Source organism: Salvelinus fontinalis, chromosome 19 (assembly GCF_029448725.1).
Source record: "Salvelinus fontinalis isolate EN_2023a chromosome 19, ASM2944872v1, whole genome shotgun sequence".
NCBI classification, from domain to species: Eukaryota; Metazoa; Chordata; class Actinopteri; order Salmoniformes; family Salmonidae; genus Salvelinus; species Salvelinus fontinalis.
Window position 1 is genome coordinate 8793410 of NC_074683.1, and position 24042 is coordinate 8817451.

The window sequence follows — 24042 nt, forward strand, 5'->3', positions numbered from 1 at the left end:
AACGTCATTGAGCCAGAAGGGATGTGGATTCCAGACCTCAGTGGCCAGAGGTTGCACATGTGGAATCTGCTCGTGTATTTGACGTAAGTGTTTGAAACTTGGAATGCTCCTAGTGGGTTGTTGTTATTTCATGCATGCTCACAACGAACAGCTCGTGATAGCAGAGCACAGAGCGTTCACATATTCTAGAGACTTTATGTTGACTATTCATCAAAGGGACTCGTAGGCCTACCAGCTAAAAGCAGATTTGCTAAACATTAGGCACACTACCTGCAAGTGAGATGAAATGGAATTGATACATCAGAAATGTGTTATGAGGGAAATATATGATCTGTAAAACATTGCCCTGTTGTAGGCTAGTCATCAGAATCGAACAGTGTTTTCTCTCCATAACAAGCTTTCATTCTGAACAACAGAAGGTGAGCTTTTAAGACTGTTTATTGCCCTGTGAGTGCTAGGTCAGGGATAATGGACATAAATCTTCTTGATAAAGCAATGAGGCCCGAGAGGCCATGGTATCTCGTGAAAATGGGTATTGCTAGGGGGCGTTGTTAGACACTGAGTTACATGAACAATATACTGTATCACGGGCCCCAGTGAATTATTGCTTTATTAAAACATATCCACCCACATTTTCATGAAAGAAAGATTATGAAATGTTTCACGAAGATCCTTCTGCAAATCACTGTTCAGTTACTAAGCAACGCTACTAACAATACACCAATGTAGGACTGCAATACGTAGGAGCGTAGAGTTTAAACAATTGCTCATGAAACCCCATGATTGCTCCACCTATACAACCTCAAATGCCCACTACCATTCTCACAGTAAAAATCATTGTAGAAAGAGTAACTAGCTAGCTTCAATTCTGCTATCACTATATTTATTTGTGGCAAAGTCAAATCAAACAGCAGTGAACTGTTCCAGTATTGTGAATACTCTCGCAAGTAACTTATTTACATTAAGGTGAACTGCTAGTGCTGTTTTTCTGTCAGCTTGATATTATGGTTCGGAATTAATCACCATTAATGAGCAGACATCTGTTGCAACCAACATAAATGGACATGACAGAGAGGGATGGCGAGCAGTTCAAAGCCTTGGTGTTACTTAATTAGATGGCACAGCATCGTCTTTTGCATGAACAACTTTGTCTGCATTTGATCATTCTTAAAATATGATCGCACCGCACGTGATGTCTCGGGCTCACAGGCTAGGAGCCATGTGTATGTACTGTATTACCAAGGTATGTTTTCTGGTGTGACTGTCTGCTGGTGGAAAAAAATCCATCAGATCTGATGAGATCCTGCACCTTCGAGCATGCCCATGCCAAGCTCTTTATATACTGCTATTGTGCTATTTTTAGGTTCAAACGATATAAAGAGCCAATTCACATTTGAGCAATGGGTGACTGTAGGTTGTGTATATTGATGATTGGGATTTGTTTCTTAATAGAACTGTGTCTAATTAATTAGCCTTTAATTGGGAGAAGACAGAACATGCAAATGCAGTACACTCTGATTCGATCGTTATTTAAACTGCATAAATAAATGTACATCTGCGTCTACTTAATGGAATATCCTCGTTCTTTGTAGCATTTTGCCTTTCGCTTTAAGTAGTAATCAGAACAGGTCATTCTGGTGTGTGGAAACAATACATCTAATGGATTAAGGATAAAAGCCACTGAAAATCTTCAGAAATAAGAAAGAAACATTTAGTCTCTCAATTATTATCGTTGACCATTATTTATTTTACAGTATCTGTTTTAAGTCCAAAAGCAGGGATTAGAATCAAAGTTTCACCCCAATCCATTGCTCCAAACCCTCATGTCAGAAATTAACTTAGACCACTCATTTCCCAATGTGTAAAGGAATGTTCTGGAACATTTAATTATACTGAAGCTTCTTGGATCATTTCCTCCAAATCACTGTCCTCAAAGCGGGCCGCCCCCTCCCTGTCATCAGCACCGCCCACACCGGTTGACACTGGGCCTCACTGGACAACAATCAGACACAATCAGTCGCCACCAGCAGCCCAATCAGCAGTTTATTGCCAATGGCCTCCATTTATGGCCATTAAACTGACCAATGATCAATGTAAACCAGTGAAGCCTATTGTAAATGTGCGACAGTAAGTGAGAGATACCAAATCACACCAGTTCCATGGGTTAACTTTTCTCACTTTTATTGTCTGAGATAATATTGAAAAGCCTGCAATAATCTTGATTCTGGATTCACTTGAGATTTCTTAGAGAGCTTTTGGCAAATAACACCCTAATTTGTTTTGATTGGCCACTTGATTAATTTAGATTGATAGTGTTCTAGCTATGATAAGACAATGAAGATGAACAGCACTGATGTACCCATTATGCATTGGATGTTTAGTCCACATAGGGCGCCTATCAAAGTCAAATGTGTTTGCACTGCTTATCACTGCATGTTTGTCAGTTGCTTGTTTTCTCCCCTTCTTTGCTCAACTCAACTTTTTCTTCACAATTACTGTACATAGCTTAGAGTTATTTATTTAGTCTCTGTAGCCAGCAACACACCATCCTGCATCCCACTGCTGGCTTGCTGCTGGAAGTGGCGTTGGAGGGCCAGTAGGAGACAATCTTTCCTCTGGTCTAAAAAAAATACCTCAATGCCCCAGGGCAGTGATTGGGGACATTGCCCTGTGTAGGGTGCTGTCTTTCAGATGGGACAACATTAAACGGGTGTCCTGACTCTCTGTGGTCACTAAAGATCCCATGGCACTTATCGTAAGAGTAGGGGTGTTAACCCCGGTGTCCTGGCTAAATTCTCAATCTGGCCCTCGTACCATCACAGTCACCTAATCATCCCCAGCTTGCAATTGGCTCATTCGTCCTCTCCCCTGTAACTATTCCCCAGGTCGTTGCTGTAAATGAGAATGTGCTCCCAGTCAACCTACCTGGTAAAATAAGGGTTAAATAAATAAATATAACCAATACCGGGATGACAGCTGAATCTAGGCAGTGAGAACTCATGCGCGGATAAATAGAGCTGTCTTAATCAGGAGGACCATTCAGCACAATGGGAATGCCACGTTTTACTGAGGCTATGCTGTGTTTTCACTATGAGACTTCTGATTAGCTTTGTTAGTCACTGTATTTGTCTCTCCACCCCCTGAATAGCCATGACATATTCTCGGCTGTAGGAAATGAACTATATCCACAATAAACACCAGGGCAGATTGACAGACAAAATGACGTCAATGATAGGAGGTAAAAAACAGCAGTGAACTGAGTGACACATGGTACACATAGTAATCAGATTCGTTGGTACTGTAACTGTACTCCCCTCGCCACAGAGCACTTACTGGGCGGTGTTTGCCGGTGGGCGAACCAATCTCCCAGACAGAGCTCTCCTTGTAAAAGTTTCCCTTTATAGCTTCCCTACTTCACTTCAGTAACTTTATTACAGTATAGCTGAGCAAGTTCTATTTCATATTGACCTAAGATTGCTTCAGTTGTCTCATTTCACCTTTTGTCTGGCCTGTGCTGGAGAAATGACCTTCCTCCAGACCGGCAGTCGATGGTGACCATGCTTCAGGGGAAGTTAGTTGTGGCGACAGACAAAGTTCCTTTCTTGGTACGTTTAATCAGATATTTTCAATTAGTCTTCTATTTAAACCCATAATTGTCGTATAGATAGGAGGTCATTGAATAAAACAATAGCCTTCACTTCCTTTGTATTAAAGACACCCATTTAATTGTTACCTTTATTACTGGCCCGTCTCTATCAATTTCAGTACAAAGGCCTCTTGTTTGATGTACTTTCTGTAATTTCTGCATGAGTTGGATAGCAGTAACTCCCCCTACAAGTGAAACGTGCTGAGTTGTATTGTTGGCATAGCTAAATGTAATTTGTTCTGTCCATCATAGAAGATAGGATCTATTCCAGCATTATCAAACTGCTTGAATGCCTTTTCCTTACACAAGAGCAGAGTTCACTTTAAACACCCTAAGGTTGATGTCCGTGCCCCCTTGGAAATCCAATTAGCATAATACAAAAATCCCTAGTTTAAGCTAGGGCAAAAAAATGTTTTGTATTGGATGCCCCTCAATCCACTGCATTCGCCTATGTCGCACTTCCGTATCTGCGGTGAAAGGTGACAGAGCTAGAGCTGTGTGATGACCCCTCTATGGAAAGATGAGACACTCACGAACACGTACATGCCGGTTGTTTTGCTCTAGAAGACTCATCTGAAGGTCGCCCGGTACCACTTATGGGAGTATAATTATGGCAGTATATATGGAGACTGTTTAGTTTCCCGAAAATAAAGGGTTAAATAAATGTAAAAAAAACAAACAAATGTTTCCAGATCTTTCTTATATCTTATATCTCTCAAACTTCCTTTAGATTTTTTGGGGGGACTATCTCTTGTTCCGTTTAGTGAATCTGTTATTCAATGCATTTGTATGGGCTACAAGCAGGCAGACCAAAAATACATTCTTATCAAATCATTTTAAAATATTTGTTTGGATACTTCAAGTGGTCTTAAAATTCAAAATGAAATAGAAAAAGTCTCCTTGATATGACCTTCTTAAAACAATTCCATATAGCTTAGTTGAACCCCCTCCCCCGGATTAGATAGGGCTTAGACAACAACAACAAAAAGAGCAACAAAACAAGGGGAAAGATGAGTTAGCAATGTTGTGTTACACAGTGTGGATGGGATGTGTAGCAGAGAGAAAGGGAGCTGCTGACCAGGGGTCGTTACTTTAGTCTTTAAACTGAGTTGTGTTTGCGGAGCACCTAGCAGAGAAATAACACACCCCAGTCCGTCACTAGAGTGAGGAGACGTCCTGAAATTCAGACATCCTCTGCTGAAATGCCTGTCAAAATAGAACTACGTGGACACAAAGGACTCAGAGTACACGCACTGGGGATTAGATATATAAATATAAAATAAAAAAATGGATTGGTTGATAAACACAAGTAGATTAGTAGTTTGTTACTCTGCCAAGACCGCAGATAGATGTTTTACATCAACGTTACGTTAGCAGGAATCAGATTATCATTACTGGCGAGATCTGACGTCTCGCCAACAGTTTTAGTCTGTTGTAAAGTCTAATGGGTGGAAGTGTGAAGTAATCACAGTAGTGAATGGGACCAGTGAACAAGATAATCTGTTAATTTCCAACATGGCCGGCCTATTGGTTTGTGAATCAAATGACTGGCTCGTCATGCCATTAAACCGCTGAAATGCAGTAAAAATCTGCTAAGTGGTAAATGTGATAAGCACCCAGAATGCTTGCGTTCTTCCTCCTAATTTTTCCACCAGTTCAACGCTCTCTTTATTGGACACATCCTTATGGGGATAGGACTTTTGGGACTGGGTATGGGGGCGTTGGTGAGAGAGTGGATTTTGGTCAATGAGCCTTAGTGTAGCAAGGTCGCCTTCCTCAGCTCCTCTCCTTTGAAGTGTGTAAGTGATCCCTTAGGAGGAGACTTGCAAAACCACTGCAGAGTACATTTTAAACAATAACTACCATTATATCATTCTTCAGCTAACAGGCCATTTGAGTATTGAATTGTAGCATACTGTAAGTTGTCCTCATTGTATTTATTCTCCATACAAGAACATTGCATTGTTCTCAGTTTCTATGTTGAGGGCTGTTGGTTTTGCATGTCTGAGGATTTAGTTGTAGAGGTAGCCTTGCTTGTCTCTTGGCCTCAAGAGTCATAGTATAATGAGCATCTCTGACAGCTCAGAAACGCTCCCAATCCCATGATTTTGAACTACATCAGAAAATGTAAAACTAATTTATATGTATGTATGTAAAGCAAACTAAAACTATCAAAGAATTCCTTTGGAATCAATACATTTGAACATTCCTTCCTTGATAATTCAGAGTAGAAGTAGTGTTCGCACTTGGTACATTGAACCATCCTCTGCCCTCGCATGCTCTAACACCATGTTTGATGCCTCTAAGCTCCGGTGAGTTTGTTTACAAATGACAGATCAATATGTTGTTATTATACTGTCTGTAGTTCAGATGTCAGCCCAGATTAGTTTCTCCTGAGAAGCACCTCTAGTCTCCGTTGTTAACAGAGAGCTTTCCAGCGGTTTTCTTTAATCAGACAGCGGCGCTAATGTCAGAAGAAAATTAGAAAAGTTTCCTAATACATGTTACCAGTGGCGATTTTAGCATGAACATTTTGGTGGGGCAAATTGCCAATTTTTTTTTTTAGATGCATCCAGGCTAAGCCACTACACAACAAAGCACAACACTAAACAATACATATATTGCACTATAACGGTGACAAACGGTGCCCACGAACTGTTAGGGCCTACAGAAAGCTCTCCCAACCGCAGAGCTTTCTTTTCAGCACCTTAAAGTGAATCCTTACCACTGCTACACCTAACTATCAGCGGAGCCTTGTCTGGAAGCAAAACGGTTCATTCAGCCTCATTTACTGCCTTTAAAAAATACATGGCTGATATGGCTGACTCACTTAAACAAATGTGGTTTCTACTGACAATTGAGATGTATAAACTGTGGCATTAATTCACGACGAGTGGATGAGGCAATCCGAAATTTCGATTAAGACATTAATGATCGAGCTAGGACGGACATAGTCAATGTAACGATTTGTTCAGCACTTTTTAAATGTACAGGGACAGAATTCAGAACATGGGCCATTCTTACAGTATTCCCTCTGTACACCAAGTCAGAACCGTAGGATCATTTTTTGTTTTATTTATCCGTTATTTTACCAGGTAAGTTGACTGAGAACACATTCTCATTTACAGCAACAACCTGGGGAATAGTTACAGGGGAGAGGAGGGGGATGAATGAGCCAATTGTAAACTGGGGAATATTAGGTGACCGTGATGGTTTGAGGGCCAGATTGGGACATTTGTGGCCTGCTGGAGGTCATTTTGCAGGGCGCTGGCAGTGCACCTCCTTGCACAAAGGCGGAGGTAGCGGTCCTGCTGCTGGGTTGTTGCCCTCCTACGGGCCTCCTCCACGTCTCCTGATGTACTGGCCTGTCTCCTGGTAGCGCCTCCATGCTCTGGACACTACGCTGACAGACACAGCAAACCTTTTTTGCCACAGCTCGCATTGATGTGCCATCCTGGATGAACTGCACTACCTGAGCCACTTGTGTGGGTTGTAGACTCCGTCTACAACATGCAAATCAGGTGGGGCAGAGAACCCCACCTGCCCTGAATGATGTGATGCCACTGCATGTTACGTAATGATAACAACATGGTATATGTCCGCACAGAATGGTTGGGAATATAGAGTAGCCTGTTTGACAATGTGTTGTCATATATATTTCTAACATGATTCAGTTGATGTGTGAACATTTAAATCTTCCCATGACATCTACAGAGGAAGAATACACAGCATCGGCTGATCAGTGACTTTGAGAGTAAACACTAGCTTTATAGAGATTGGTCCTAATATGAGGACAAACTTAAGCTTTTGCTGGGTTCTGCCCTTCAGGGCCGTGCACAGACCTTTCAGTGGTAAGGTGCTCAAAATCCCCCCCCAATATTTATTTGAGCAACAACACAGGCTGGGCTATCAGCTGAACATTGATGTTGATGATTGATGTAAATCTGCTAGTTAACTTGCTCGATTTACTTTACTGATTGTGATTTACTTCTCTTTGTCTTTCTGTCTCTCTCTGCTGCGCATATCAGCCAGCCTGACCGAATATTGTTGATGATGTAGGCTAAATAAAGGGTTATAGTGTTGTCATGATACCAGAATTTTGTCTTCGATGCCGATACCAGGTTTAGTATCACAATACCTGATACCGAAACAATACTCAATCCCAAAACGATACTCGATATCGAAACGATACCACGGCAAAAAAATTAAAGCATATTAGCTAAAGTTACAGAGTAACCACTGGGCTTAATTTTTTAAACATAGAACAATATGTAGATAACTGGTAGAACTACTAAAATAACAAATATAATATATTCTATTCTATATTACATTTCTTAAATATATCTTAAATGTTCCTTTTTCAAAACCATATCTGAGACTTAGAGGATACAACATAATTGTACAATTACATCTAAACTTTTTTGAAATTAATTTGATACATCATTTGCTCATCTATGGTCAAAGTATTAGGTCAATTACATTTATTAAACCTATGATTTATTATTCATTACAGCCAAGGCTGCAGGGTTGGCTGGTTACTGTTAGCAAGCCCATACAAACCGGAAGATAATGATATAGTTGCTAGTAGAATAACGTTACAATGCAAATGTCATGTGTAAAATTGTTTTTATGTCGTTTTGGTCAAATAAACCTCCCTTGCACTGCACTGCTTTGTAAAACCTTCTGCATAGTTGTTTTGGCGGGCTGGCCCCTCAGGAGAGCTGGACAATGGTGACCCTGGCTATGACCCCACTCCATGCGAGTGTCTCAGGGGGAGTTGGGCTATGCAAGAAACACATTTCTATTACATATTTGTGTGTAACAGGACAAATATAAGCACCCCCAAAATGATTATTATTATCATTATTATTATTATTATCATCGTCTGCTCTGTAAGCAAAGTATTCCCATAGTTCGCTTCTGGAGACAGTTTTGTCAACAAGCTGCTGGTGTGGAGGTATGATGTTTTCATTAGAAGCCATGTTGTCTGCATTTTCTCTCTTCTCTCGCTTGCTTCTCAAAAGTGGCTTGCACTGTAGCTGCATGAGCAAGCACAAGTAGCCTGGCTAGCTTACTACTGCCCCCTAGAGAAGACAAGTAGCCTGGCTAGCTTACTACTGCCCCCTAGAGAAGAGAAGTAGCCTGGCTAGCTTACTACTGCTCCCTTGAGAAGACAAGTAACCTGGCTAGCTTACTATTGCCCCCCCTGAGAAGACAAGTAGCCTGGTTAGATTACTACTGTCCCCCTGAGATGACAAGTAGCCTGGCTAGCTTACTACTGTCCCGTTGAGAAGACAAGTAGCCTGGCTAGCTTACTACTGCCCCCTTGAGAAGACAAGTAGCCTGGCTAGCCTACTACTGCCCCCTTGAGAAGACAAGTAGCCTGGCTAGCTTACTACTGCCCCCTTGAGAAGACAAGTAGCCTGGCTAGCTTACTACTGCCCCCTTGAGAAGACAAGTAGCCTGGCTAGCTTACTACTGCCCCCTTGAAAAGACAAGTAGCCTGGCTAGCTTTCTACTGCCCCCTTGAGAAGACAAGTAGCCTGGCTAGCTTACTACTGCCCCTTGAGAAGACAAGTAGCCTGGCTAGCTTACTACTGCCCCCTAGAGAAGACACGTAGCCTGGCTAGCTTACTACTGCCCCCTTGAGAAGATTCAGACATATTACTAGACTGACTCGATCCTCTCAATCCTGATATGACGTGGGACACATTTGACAGAAGTGCCGAAAGTAACATTGTCAAAAAAGTACCGAAAGTAACATTGCATTGTAACGATGTTCAAATATTTTTGATGTTCCCATTTTTTGGTGATAAACTTGCAGGTACAGTGTGACATGCTTGGTACTGAAGTTCATTTAGATTACTTTACAGTATTGTCTTATTTAATAACATACCCTATTGCAATTGTGGAGAAAATCTAGATGTCCCCATGCAAGTTTCACTCAAATGAAATCTTATAATAGTCTACACAGGCTGATAAAACAGGACAAGCGGTGTTATGTGTAGGGGATTTGCATAATGATGATGATTCATTGCTGTTCTTCAGCATATCTGTATAGCGTTTGATATAGAGGTCGAAATGTGTGCAGTACTTTATGGGCATACATATAAAGTGTGGAAAAAGGAAGCTTTGTGCAAATTCTAAAAAAAGAATCACCGGCCATGAAAATGCAATGCTAGAAGATTTGAATAGCAATGGAGATGGTGCCATAGATGCAAGTGTTTCCTTGTTTTCTCAGGGCGAGAGAGTGAGTGAGAGTGATGGAGGGAGAGAGAGAGAGAGAGAGAGAGATGGAGGGAGGGAGGGAGGGAGGGAGGGAGGGAGGGAGGGAGGGAGAGCTCCCAGACATCTCGTTGTGTCTGTTGTCTCTACCGACAGGATTAGGCTGCTTTGCGCTCCTGATCATTTTCAGAACCGCCCCAAGTCAGACTGCAGAAAATGGAACATTTTGACATCAAGCAGTTTCAATTATTATGATGTGGCTATAGTTTTCAGTCAAGCCAAAAGAACTGTGTGTGTGCGCACGTGTGTTTCTGTTAGATTTGAAACTACCATTTTATGGTTGGAAGTCCACATTTGCGGGGTTTCTCACGTTTCATTAGTCTGCGTTGACATGGTTTGCATCTTATTTACATTTTCAATACGTTATAGTTTTAGTTACACAGTATGTCTAGACCAATCTTCATGAAATAAGATACTTGAAAAGTATTATTACAAGCAATATAAGATAATAGATAGTCATTACACTCCCTGCTGTCGTGTGCACACATATCCCGTGCTCTTGAAATATGATGCATTCACTGTACTTAATATAAGAAAATACTGTGTAATGATTTATAATTACTACAATTAAATGTGCATTGTGTCTTGGTTGTTGGCTCAATAATTGCAACATGTTATTGGTATTGATAGATGACCATGCAGGTGGTGAAAGGCCTTTCTTGCTCTAATAATGTAATTGGGGAAAAGAGACGCTGGAACTGTTGAGAGAGAGAGAGAGAGAGAGAGAGAGAGAGAGAGAGACAGCGATAGAGAGCGAGATAGAGAGAGAGAGATTTTCTCAATTATAATTCAATCCTAAATATTTTTATAGTGCCGTGTCTGAGTTTGATTAATTTATCCATCCTCCAACGGATATTAAAGGTCAACTATGCATTGTTGTGTCTAGAAAAGAGAGCAGAAAATCTAAATTCTCTTAAATGATCAAAGTATATTTTGTGTAATCCAATTCAATTAAATCACAGACAATAAAGCTTTGTTTGGTAGATGAAAGAATGACACTGGTAGAATAGATATGAACAAAGTGATTTGATTTTTCCTGAAGCGCTATGTTAACATTTTCCTATGTCATCCATCGAACACACACAGCTGATATAAAGCAGCTGTACCTGATGGCAGCCTATGTCTTAATAAAAGTGGTTAGATACAAGTTGAGTACAACTGTATATATTTGGAGACTTGGAGACCTGTTTGTATTTACTGTATTTACAGGCCCACGTGTGCTGCTGGGTAAATGACACAGTGAGACACTCGTCTCTGCTCGCGTTCCCTCTAGGATATATTGCCGGAGGTAAGAGTGCCTGTGCTTCCAGGAAAAGGAAAAGGGAAGAGGCATATTGTATCACTGAAGGAGCAGGCTGCTTTGAAAGGAGGAATCTGTGTTTACTAGATTGAAATGATTACAGCTCTGTCACAGTGTGTCTGTGCCGTGTGTTCTCTGACAAAAGCATGTTGTGTTCTCTGACAAAAGCATCATGAATATTACTGTGATTACAAAGAGTGGCCTTGTCACAGCAAATGTACTGTTTGACTGACAGGCCAACTGCATTAAAGATAAGTGCATCATAGATTTACAATCATATCCTGCATGAATTGCCTTGGAATCGTCTGGAATCTGTTGCCTAGCTTCCTTAGTTGGTGCGAAACCTACAACAATTAACCACAATACTATGATGTTGGCTGCTCTCTGACCATATTCAAATGTAATTACTTGATTAATTGTGCTTTGAACATTTCATTTGATTACCATACCATGGAGGTAAATTGTTATGAGTGTCTGGTTCATTTGGATCATCTGATGCCCTAGCCAGAATAGATTCCGACCCTACGCTTGCTTAAAGATGCACTGGGGTCAAACAGGCTTCCTGTTTAGATTAAGACACCGTGAAGCCAGTGTGAGATATGGCTCAGAAAACATACCTCAATCCAGGGATGTGTTGTACCTTCTGCTACCTAGCATGAGGACGAAAAGGGAAGTTTCTCTGAAAAACTAGCAGTCGTTCTATCTTCTCAGTGTAACAGTTGGGATAATGGGACAATTCTGAGTACAACACAATTTCTCATCGCTGGATTGAGGTACATTTTCTGATCCATATCTCGCGCCGGTTCCGCAGTGTCTTAATCTCAACAGGAAGCCTGTCCGCAAGTGTAAGGTTGGAATCTATTCTGGCTACTGATGCCCAGCATCAGTGACAGACAAAGCACACTGCAAAACTGCATCAAATTCATTGACAGTATAGTCTGGCTGAGAAATGGATGGGTTGAACCAGTGAAAAAGACAGTGACTGAAGAAGGCATATCTTTACTAAATGAGGGGTTAAATGGTGCCCTGCGGTCTATAGATTCATCGGAATTACTGCCACATGGACCTCTAAATTGAGTTTAAATGGTCAACTTGATATGTGAGATGAATGGGCTTCAGTTGCCATGCCGATTCCCTCTACATATTGCATTAGAAAATTCTCTCCCCCTCGAAATATCTTGAGTGAATTTCTATTTGAATATGAGCTTGTTTTTAATGGTAAATGTAATTGTCTGTCGACAGTATTTGCACGCTTGTCATATCCAGTGGTCTGTGTGTGCAATATAAAAAGCAAAAGCTCTCATAATTATGTTTACATCCACAGATGAAAATCCCAGGGCTGTAATGATCAGTAATTATACACATTTTTCAGCAGGTCTACTGGCTCAGCTGTGGCTATTGTGTGCTGTGGAGAGCAGAGTGTGTGCAGATTAATTATGACATTGTACACAACTAAATGTACCAGTCTGCTTCAGCCCTGCAAAACACTTCCAGTGCATAATCACGCTCAAGTCTGACTTTAAAGAGCTCATTACAGTTCATTTTCTAAAAGGCGGCTTATTAAACACAGTTACCTAATAAGCATCTTTGGTGGTGCAAATTGCTGGAAATGGTAATGAGTCTGATTAGGCCACGTTTCAATTATGACAGTTAGCTACCTCAACCCTCCCCCACCCCAAAAGAGAGTCCAGCTTTCTATGCTTGGGAATCCTCCTAAAAGGCATTGCCCTCTCTCTCGCTCTTCTTTCCCTCTCTCTCTCACACACACACACACACACACACACGCGCACGCACACACACACTCAGAAAAAGGAAAAGAAAAACGCTCTGCCACCTCTGTGCTTCCTTTCAGCAGCCCAGTAATGAATAGAGAATTGTGCAAGCGGTGGTCCAATTTACGCACTGGGAAATTGGATGGACAGAGCAGAGGCCCAGTTCTGTTTGCTTAAAAATGGCCAAGGCAACCAAGATTAATAGTTCCCAAAAAGGTCAGTGTCTCTGTTTCATTGGAGATGATCACAGTAGCAGAAATTAAACATCATACAATATCTAGTCAAAGGGTTTTGTACTTCCGCATGTAATTTTTTAACATTACGAGTGCCATTTTGAACAAAAACAAAGAAATATGTAACTGACCAATGACATGTATCCCATAGATTTGGAGGATGCTGTTTTGAATTTGACCAACAGAGGAGACTGCTAAGTTAAACAAAGAGCTTTTTGTGAGTTGCTAATCAGCGGAATTTTAGCTTACGCCCTCAGGCTGTCTGAAAACATTCCACTAATGGAACAGTCAGTAATTATACCAGTTGCAAGACCGAAAGGAAGCTGTGGATGTTGTTGTATTTGTATTTCTATGCAGATGGGATAATGTGAATCGTATTTCTATGGGCTAACACAAGACCTAGAGAAAGTTGGCATTGTTGCCTGATTTGGTTTGAATTGGTTTGTGTGGTGTGTGTGTGTGCACCACACACTTTTAATTTACTGATGTAAATGAGTAAATGTTTAACCTAAAGCTACTCCCTTAAACATCCGTATTAGACGTAAGGAGTTAAGTGATAGGAGCAGTTTTCCTTGATATCTTTGTGACGTATGGAGACGCTTTAAATCAACACAGTTGTCCATGCTAATGTCATCCATGAAGTGTGTAATCACATTTCATGTAGTTATCGGGTCAGATTGACATCTTTCAAGTGTCCTCACATGTCTTGACTAAAAGCCATGGCTAGGCTAGGCAAGGATATAGCCTATTATGTGGGGGGAAAACAGAATTTTCAAACCAAGTTTGTTTATAGTTTGTCAAACACCTTTCGAAGTGAAACGGTATGCCCCTTTCTACAGAGAGGGGGATGGCTCTCTGTGTTAGCCCTCATCCACAGTTCAGTGGGTTTTCACTGACTTGCTGTATTTAAAACATTTTCTTTTCTTGCTGGCTTTCCATTTCAATAATGGCCAAGTGCAGTCAAAAACGTGATTTTCTTGTGTTTTATATACACCTTGCCACTCAGACCACTCCAAGGCAGTCCTAGCAAAATGCTTGCTTGAGAAATTGCTCTTTGCTAAGCATTTTTTTTTCTGTTTCTTTTTGACCATTTTAATTCAAATCAATCACAGTAAGGTACTTAATTATCACCCAGAAATGATTTGATATTGAGATGTGTAAGTACACCTTGCAAGAAGCGCCTCTCGGATTGTCTAAAGTGGCACTTTGTGCGGAGAGGATTTCAAAGAAGAAAGTATCTTTCTGCACTATGTATAATGGTGACATTGAAAATGATTTCTGTTGAATGTGATGGACAACAATTGTAGAAGACGGTCTCTGGTGCCCAAATATGTTTTCTATCCAATCTCTTTGCTTATGCAAAGCTAGAAATTGATGTCAGATAATGTGGACAGATAATGTAAAAAAAAAAAAAGCCATTAAAATGAGAGGCAGACTATTGTTTGAGTCTCTTATACACTTGAATGTGTTGTTGCAGAACAAAATGTACCACTTGAAATATCGTACTTTTTTGTATTGCTATGCACCACCCACATGCATCAAGAGGACTTTACTAAGAGGACTAATGACCTAGAACATAAAGGTTGAGTAATGCTAGAAATATGAAAGGTCTAAGAGTACAGTAATCGGTGAAAGTAACTTTTTCAATTCCCAAGACAGCCACAAGCAGTCCCCTGGAACACCTACAGCACTGTGTGTAGCCTATTCCTCATAATCGGCTGATCATTTTTTTTTATGCATATCATCCCTATTTTTTAATGCTAAGTATTTTCACATTGTCTCTTCAAGTACACTGTTACTTGGATATGTCTGTCTGTGTGTTCTGCTTTGTTTGAAGTGGTACAGACTTGTCTCTCAGATCATTGTCTTGCTCTATAGATTGTATTTACTGTGGATAGACTTGCCGCTAGCCACGGTATTTTATGGCTGCTGTGAGTGACTGGGCTCTTTGCCATGGGCTTTTCTTAACCATTAGCTTGGAAGGCTGACAGCCGCGTGAGCCGTACTGTAGTGTGGATCTCTTTGACTAAAACCTTGTAAATTAACACAATTAGCTCAGCAGCATCCTGCTAATTAGCTCCTGGTGCCTGGTTTGGCGGCTGGGCAAGCGGCTGGAAGGGAGTCATGAGGGAAACCACATGCTTCTCTGTTACTAGACAAACACTCCGCTGTAATCTGCCGCTGGATGCTCTGTTTGTTTCTTAAAGACTTGGATGGGGACTTAAACTACTGGGTGATGTCTTATTGTGCTGCTGCACGTGTGGCTGGCCGAGGCAGACCAATAAAGCAGGAATGGATGGTTTTGCATTGTGATTCAGTGTTTACCAATAGAGTTTTAAGTCAGATTGACTTTGATAAGGACTGTGTGTGTGTGTGTGTGTGTGTGTGTGCGTGCGTGTGCGTGAGCGTCATGTCGATGTTTGTTTTGACACTGTAAACACAGCGGTCTGTTTCTTTCTTGAGTATATCTTTCTTTGATAATCCCATGCTGAGTCTAAGATGACAGCATATGTAATGACTTGTGTTTGCAGATGGAGTTTAGGATTAAACTTGATCATGCTTTTTGAGCCCTGGAGGCAGTGAAATAAAGTCTGGGAAGAGAGAAAGACAAGTGAGGCATGTTTTTTCCCTCTCACTCTGTAGACTGGGAAGCAGCAGCCAGACACAGGGCCGTTGTAATTCATGCTGGGCAGTGGGGTTTGTGTGATGGAAGCAACAGAGCGCTGCCTGAGAGATTGCTTTGCTGCACTCCTCGAAGCAGATTTTAAACTGTCTCTGAATGCCTTACATGAGAGTTGGATTACAGACTGACCTGCACTGTCTATATGACATTCTGTTCTGTGCAGGGTGCATTATACTTTGCTAACCAGGTGTTGCGTCCCAAATCCACACACTGCCCATGATGTAACTGGTCAGCGGAGCCTGTTTTGCAGTAGAGGAAATTGGGATTTTTTTTAAAACAAAGTAATTTGTCAGTTCATTGCCACAAAGACAACATTTCCACCATGTTAAATGTACCAACTTTTTTTCTCTACACAAAATGCTGACAACTACTTGAGAAAACTGAGAATAAATAGCAACTGCTATCTGATAGTCATTTTGACCCATCTCTCTCTTTTTGTCGGGTGTTTAGGCCTAAAGATGCAGTGGACCCCAGAGCATGCGCAGTGGGCCGAGCAGCACTTTGATATCTCCTCCACCACCCGCTCCCCTGCACACAAAGTGGAGGCCTACCGGGGGCACCTGCAGCGCACCTACCAGTATGCTTGGGCCAACGACGACATCTCTGCACTCACCGCCTCCAACCTGCTGAAGAAATACGCAGAGAAGTACTCTGGGATTTTAGAGGGTCCGAGTGAAAGAGCGCTGCTCTGCTCCTATTCCGATGGCCCTCCTGGACTCCTCAACGGACGTAAGTCAGAAAGTGAGTCCTGGCAGGAGGGGATTTACTCAATGAACTGCGCTCCAGATGTTATATCTGTGAACAAAGCTGGAATGACAGCTGCCCTTCCCCCTACAGACGTGTCGGCCAGCATAGGTAGCACCCCAGGGGTGGCCAGCAGCCTGAACGAGCCCAGCTATTCCAGAAGTAACTGTGGGAGTCACACGACCACCAGTCTACACTCGGGTCTGTCCTCACAGGAATACGCTACGGGCTACAATGGCTCCTACCTGCATTCTAGTTACAGCGGGCAGACCAACCCAGGCCTCCCCTCTCAACACCCTTCTCCTATGCACAGTGCTGGTCTCATACAACCCCCTCCTCCACCACCTCCCACTACTCTAGTGCCCAGCTACAACGTGGGGTCTCCCAACATCTCCAACTACAATTATCCTCCGACGGGGTATCCCTCACAGACAGTTGTTGCCCCTGGCTATAGCCCTGGGGGGGGCCCACCACCCTCTTCCTATCTGCCATCCAGCATCGCAGCTCCCACGCCCCTACCCCCCTCTACACTCTCTGGCTATACCTACCAGTCCCATAACCATGCACCAATTGCACCAACACCTTTGAATGGCAGCTCAGCCAACTCATTGAAAAGAAAAGCTTTCTACATGACTGGGCATGGAGATATGGACTCCAGTTATAGTAATTTCAACTACAATCAACAGCGCTCCTCACAAAGCCCTATGTACAGAATACCAGACAACAGCATCTCAGACTCAAGCAGAGGGAATGGATTTGACAGGAATGCTGATGTGTCATCTTTAGCGTTTAAGCCTACAAAGCAGGCAATATCCTCAGATCAGCAAAGAAAATTTAGCAGTCATTCTGGCAGAGCACTTACCCCTCCCTCCTATGGATCAACCAAAAGCTCTGTGGGAAGCCTGAGATCAGGTGAGTCCTTTGGGAAATTTGGATCCCCCATCACGGGTGAGCAAGGTGAAGAGCACCTCTCCCATTCCATTGCAGGGTCGGACATTGGCAGAGCTACCTCATCCAGCCACGTTGCAGAGGAGCAGCTGAAGAACAGCGATGCCAGCGTGGTGGAGTTGGTCACCACAGAGATCCTTCAGCCCGGTCCCCCAGTGGACTGGAGTGATATAGCTGGTCTGGAGCTGGCCAAAGCAGCCATCAAAGAAGAGATTCTGTGGCCCATTTTGAGGCCAGACATGTTCAGTGGACTTGCCACATTACCTCGGAGCCTCCTTCTCTTCGGACCTCAGGGAACAGGCAGAACACTGCTGGGCCGCTGCATGGCCAGCCAGCTGGGGGCTGCCTTCCTGCAGCTCAGTGGCTCAGCCCTGGTAACCAAGTGGCTGGGGGAGGGCGAGAAGATTGTCCAGGCCTCCTTCCTGTTGGCCCGGTGTCGCCAGCCCTCAGTTGTGTTCATCAGTGAGGTGGACATGCTTCTATCGGCTCATCTCAGTGAGGAGAGTCCGGTGAACATGATCCAGAGCGAGCTCCTCATGCAGCTGGACAGTGTGCTGACCTCAGCCGAGGACCACGTCCTAGTGGTGTGCTCCTCCAGTAAGCCTGAGGAGATCCGAGATTCCCTGAGGAGGTACTTCACCAAACGGCTCCTCATCCCCCTACCTGACAACACAGCACGGCGCCAGATAATCAGCCAACTACTCTCACAGCACAACTATTGCCTCAGTGACAAAGAGGTGTCACTGCTGGTCGAGCGGATGGAAGGCTTTTCAGGACTGGACGTGGCCCAGCTGTGCCAGGAGGCAGTGGTAGGACAGCTCCATGGCACCCCAGCTTCTGACCTCTCAGCCATCCATCCCAGCCAGATGAGACCAGTCTCCTACCAAGACTTTGAAAATGTATTTAGCAAATTCCAGCCCAGTATATCACAAAAAGAACTGGATACATACACCGAATGGAATAAAATGTTTGGTTGTAGTCAATGAAACTGAAGCATTAGAACATGTGGGTAGGAAACCCCTTCAGAGGTTAACCATTTAGAATTCTCTCCTCAGTAAACTAGGCAAGGGAAAATTACAGATAGTGGTGACCTTAACACCTGCAGTACAGTAAAGGCATAAGGATAGGACTGAGGGAAGCAAAGGCACGCTTTAGACAACAGCTGGCAATCTGCACACAACACAGAGAAACATTATTTTGACGCTTGAAACTGCTGAGGCCAAGCATCACCCCCCAAGGTGCAAGTGGGTACATTTTCCATTACATTTAAATCATTGAGCAGACACTCTTATCCAGTAACGTACATTTTTGTACTGGTCCCCCATGGGAATTGAACCCAAAACACTGGTGTTGCAAATGCCATGCTCTACCAACTGAGCCACACAGGACCTAGAGACTATAGGGTAGAGTTTAACAGAATGGAACCTCTGTGTGTATATATCATTCTGCTGTTCTTGAGATTTAGTTTCTATCAAGTGCCTGAAGTGGTGCTCTTTTATTTTGTGTTATTATTTCTTCGCCTCACAATCTACTTTGGTGGCATGTGCTAATATAAAAAGCTTTAATATGAGACAAAAACGTTTTTTTAAATGCTTTTTGCCATTGAAACACTATTCCTCAACGGTGTCTGGTTTGCGGTCTATGTGATCAGGAGAAAGTATGGTATTGGTAATCTGAACCCTAATTTATAGACATCATTTCTTTTGATGTTCTCTTTTTTGAAAACTCAGGACAGTGATTGTGATATGTGCAGTACCTCTAAAGATTTAGTCAAAGCACGACATACTGCTAAGAGCATTTGGTTTGCTTTTGAATTTGCATTATCGAAAAGGAGGGTTAAGGTACCTCAATAGGCTAAAAATTGACAAGAGTATGACTTTGAATGTACCAGAGGAATTCTGGAGTATTTGGAAGACAAAAAAGGAGGAGTATTGTGCTTTTCTTTGCGATTTTCTAAGCGAAGAATCCCATTGTGAATATACTGCAGTTGTATTTGATATGTGGCAAAGATGTAGGAATAATGATTCTTAAATTCTATCAACTATAACACATTCGACTGGCCTTGATCCAGAGTACATGAACACTTTTGAGTTCTTTTGTTAAACTTCGTCTGTAGGAGAAAGCATAACATATGTATTCATCGAACATTATCAGCACTTAATTGTGTATCTCGTCTGCAGATAAAACTGCCAGGCCTCTTGCGGCAGAATAATGGCAAGATACATTTGCTGAAGACAAGCATCATGGGGTTGAAACAGACAGCTTCCCAAGGTATTTAATTCCATTCCGCTGCTGTTTTATCATTAATAAAACCTAAGAATTATGTATGCCATAAGTTATTTTTCTACCTCAGTTGATTCGTTTTCTCTGAAAGCAAAATCTAAGGGAATGGATAGATGACGCAGCCTATTTCGCTTATTAAACTATGAAGCCTATTGAGGGAACAAAAAATGCTGCCTATCTGTCAACAAAATCAGCTTGAGTTAGTGTTACACATTCAGTGTACTCCCCATTCATAGACACGTATGTTATGGACTATTCATTTCTCAGAGCATGTTGGTCTTGAAAAGGGGTCTGGGCACATGTGTGCCCATTAGCCCTGTCTTTGAGCCCTTCTTCAAGTGTAATTTCCTACAGCTAGGCTTTTTTATTATTAACTATCAGTGTTTAGTAATATGCCAGAACAGAGGCAATGGTGACACAGAGGTCTGACAACTGCATGAAAGAGCCTTGTATTGAATGTATTTTTTTGTTTGTTTTTTTGTTTACTAAAGCAGTATGAAAACTGTTGCAAGGCACTAGTACAGTGGAAGGGATGCCACCAGATACAGTACCACTGAACGTGTTAGTAGTACAGTGGAAGGGATGCCACCAGATACAGTACCACTGAACGTGTTAGTACTACAGTGGAAGGGATGCCACCAGATACAGTACCACTGAACGTGTTAGTAGTACAGTGGAAGGGATGCCACCAGATACAGTACCACTGAACGTGTTAGTAGTACAGTGGAAGGGATGCCACCAGATATAGTACCACTGAACGTGTTAGTACTACAGTGGAAGGGATGCCACCAGATACAGTACCACTGAACGTGTTAGTATACAGCGGAAGGGATGCCACCAGATACAGTACCACTGAACGTGTTAGTACTACAGTGGAAGGGATGCCACCAGATACAGTACCACTGAACGTGTTAGTATACAGTGGAAGGGATGCCACCAGATACAGTACCACTGAACGTGTTAGTACTACAGTGGAAGGGATGCCACCAGATACAGTACCACTGAACGTGTTAGTAGTACAGTGGAAGGGATGCCACCAGATACAGTACCACTGAACGTGTTAGTAGTACAGTGGAAGGGATGCCAACAGATACAGTACCACTGAACGTGTTAGTAGTACAGTGAAGGTGCACTGAGGGATCTTGCGTTTATGTTAACTAGAATTTCAATGTGGTATTTCACTAATTTTTATTTCTTATATTTACACGTTTCTCTGCTCTTACTCAGCTTATTTTGTTTACTCCAAAACATGCACTGTTTCAATTACAAAAGTTATTTGTTCAATGACTTACTGAGCAACAGGTGGCTGTAGAATCACTGATTGTCCATGACAGTTCCCTGTTCTGGTGTAGTCTCAAGAAAGACATTCACCTGACTTTGTTAAAAAGCTTTGAACTGCTTTTTCATGAACGCTATTACAAAGAATAACAGCTGCACAAAGAAACAACACTGCAAAAAAATCAAATACTAGCTACATTGATGAATATCCCCAGAATCTAAATCTATACTACATCTGCTTGTTTTATTGTATTTGATCTGTGTATCTTATATTGCTATATGGCTTTTAGTGCCTTAGATACATACATAGGATAAAAGTCCCCTGAAGTTCAAGTGTAGTTAACCAAGTGAAAGCTTTGTTCTGTCATACAAAAATGTGTTAGTAAGCCTCCCTTGATGCCAAAGTGAGATCAACAGTTTAATTTTGACATAAGCTCATTAAACTCAAAATGGCAAGTATTTATTTAACAGCGACTTAAGCAGATTTGCTTGTGCAAGTAGGACACATTCATGAATTGCAGGGAAACAATTCAACGTAAAGAAAATAGCTTTTGAACAAGTTATACATTATTACACTACATTACACTAACGATAAGAGCAGAAGAACAGGGAAAGCAAAGCGATCAGAAATAAATGGCAGCACATTCAAACACATATGATACTCTTTCTTGAGGGTAAGGATGTTCACTGAAGTAAGTAATTCAGTCTGGAGGACAACAATGTGAAGGATCGGCCTATATAGGAAAATATGTGCAACAAACTAGCTAGGTTGATAAGCACTTTTATTTCCCCTCATTTCTGACAATGTTAAAACAAATTCAGATAGAAGTATAGTTATAGATCTGTCATTCTCATTGAAAGCAGGTCTAAGAAGTGGTACAGTAGATATGTTCAATGTGCGCTATTTCAATGCTTCCCATGCTTATGCTTTTTTCTTTTTTTTTTAACTTTCGGTTTTGTACACCAGCTTCAAACAGCTGAAAATACAATATTTCGGTTATGGAAACAATATTTCACAGCGGTTTAGATGGTATAATGATTCTCTACACTATACTTGCTTGTTTTGTCACATAAACCGAATTTAGGCAAACAATTAGAATTCTAGCAACCAGGAAATGGAGGATGCGATTTCTTCATAGTGCATCTTTAATCACTTGAATTTTGTTTTCAAAACTCTATCAGTGTCCCCTATAGGTGGGTTTTGTACAGAACTGCTATAAATGTTAGCGTCATCTTTATGTAGTCTTATCTGTTTTATATTTAAATGTTGTTCTTTATAACCATTTCTACCTCATTGCTACATATTGTACATGTAGTACTTATGTTCTGTCTTTTTGAATGTCATGCATTTGTACAAAAAATTAAATCTAAAATAACTAAAATAATTTTAAAAATGTAATTAAATGAACAGCTTGCCCTTGAATTCGAACAGTCTACCTCAGAAAGACTGAGCAGTAGTAATAGCAAAACTGATAAGACACATGTATGAGTGTGAAGGTGACGATAATGCACACACACTTGAGATACTGACTTCTATGGGCTATATAAGTACTCATAATGCCACATTTCTGCAAGAATATTGTGGGCTGTATAGGTCTTCTCCAAGGTCTCTAATGCAAAATCTGTTTTTAAACTATAATGACTCGCTTTAATCCTTTGTGAATTGTTGTAGTGCGCATGTTAATGTGTATGTGTGTGGACTTACAATTGAACGTGTAAGTGTGAGGGGGTTAACATTAAGATATGTGAAATTCAAATGAATACATTTCATACACATGTGCAGGAAATAAACATGCACATATGTGTACTCAATGTACATTTGCTATTGATATATACATATTAAAATGCACCACATACATGTATATACAGTACCAGTCAAAAATGTGAACACACCTACTCATTCCAGGATTTTTCTTTATTTTTACAATTTTCAACATTGTAGAAGAATAGTGAAGACATCAACACTATGAAATAACAAATATGGAATCATGTAGTAACCAAAAAAGTGTTAAACAAATCAAATATATTTGAGATTTAAGATTCTTCAAAGTAGCCACCCTTTGCCTTGATTACAGCTTTGCACACTCTTGACATTCACTCAACCAGCTTCATGAGGTAGTCACCTGGAATGCATTTCAATGAACAGGTGTGCCTTGTTAAAAGTGAATTTGTGGAGTTTCTTTCCTTCTTAATGCGTTTGAGCCAATCGGTTGTGTTGTGACAAGGTAGGGGGGGGGGGGGGGGGGTATACAGAAGATAGCCCTATTTGGTATAAGACCAAGTCCATATTATGGCAAGAACAGAAACGACAGTCCATCATTACTTTAAGACATGAAGGTCAGTCAATCCAGAACATTTCAAGAACTTTGAAAGTTTCTTCAAGTGCAGTTGCAAAAACCATCAAGCGCTATGATGAAACTGGCTCTCATGAGGACCACCACAGGAAAGGAAGACCTAGAGTTATCTCTGCTACAGAGGATAAGTTCATTAGAGTTACCAGCCTCAGAAATTGCAGCCCAAATAAATGCTTCACAGAGTTCAAGTGACAGACACATCTCAACATCAACTGTTCAGAGAAGACTGCGTGAATCAGGCCTTCATGGTAAAATGACTGCAAAGAAACCACTACTAAAGGACACCAATAAGAAGAAAAGACTTGCTTGGGCCAAGAAACATGAGCAATGGACATTAGACCAGTGGAAATCTGTCATTTGGTCTGATGAGTCCAAATTTTAGATTTTTGGTTCCAACCCGGCATGTCTTTGTGAGACGCAGAGTAAGTCAACAGATGATCTCCGCATGTGTGGTTCCCACCATGAAGCATGGAGGAGGAGGAGATGTGGGGGTGCTTTGCTGGTGACACTGTCAGT

At 41.6% G+C, this 24042-nt stretch overlaps 1 protein-coding gene across 1 annotated transcript in view; it reads left to right on the plus strand.

The window, feature by feature from the left end:
* The window catches only part of LOC129816317 (fidgetin-like), a 43982-nt gene extending 20580 nt beyond the window's left edge, over positions 1–23402 (plus strand). Inside the window, exon 3 of the mRNA XM_055870642.1 lies at positions 16370–23402. Within this exon, the coding sequence (XP_055726617.1) occupies positions 16370–18597 (2228 nt within the window). The 3' untranslated portion in view covers positions 18598–23402. The remainder of the gene's footprint in view (positions 1–16369) is intronic.
* The last annotated feature ends 640 nt before the right edge of the window (positions 23403–24042 follow it).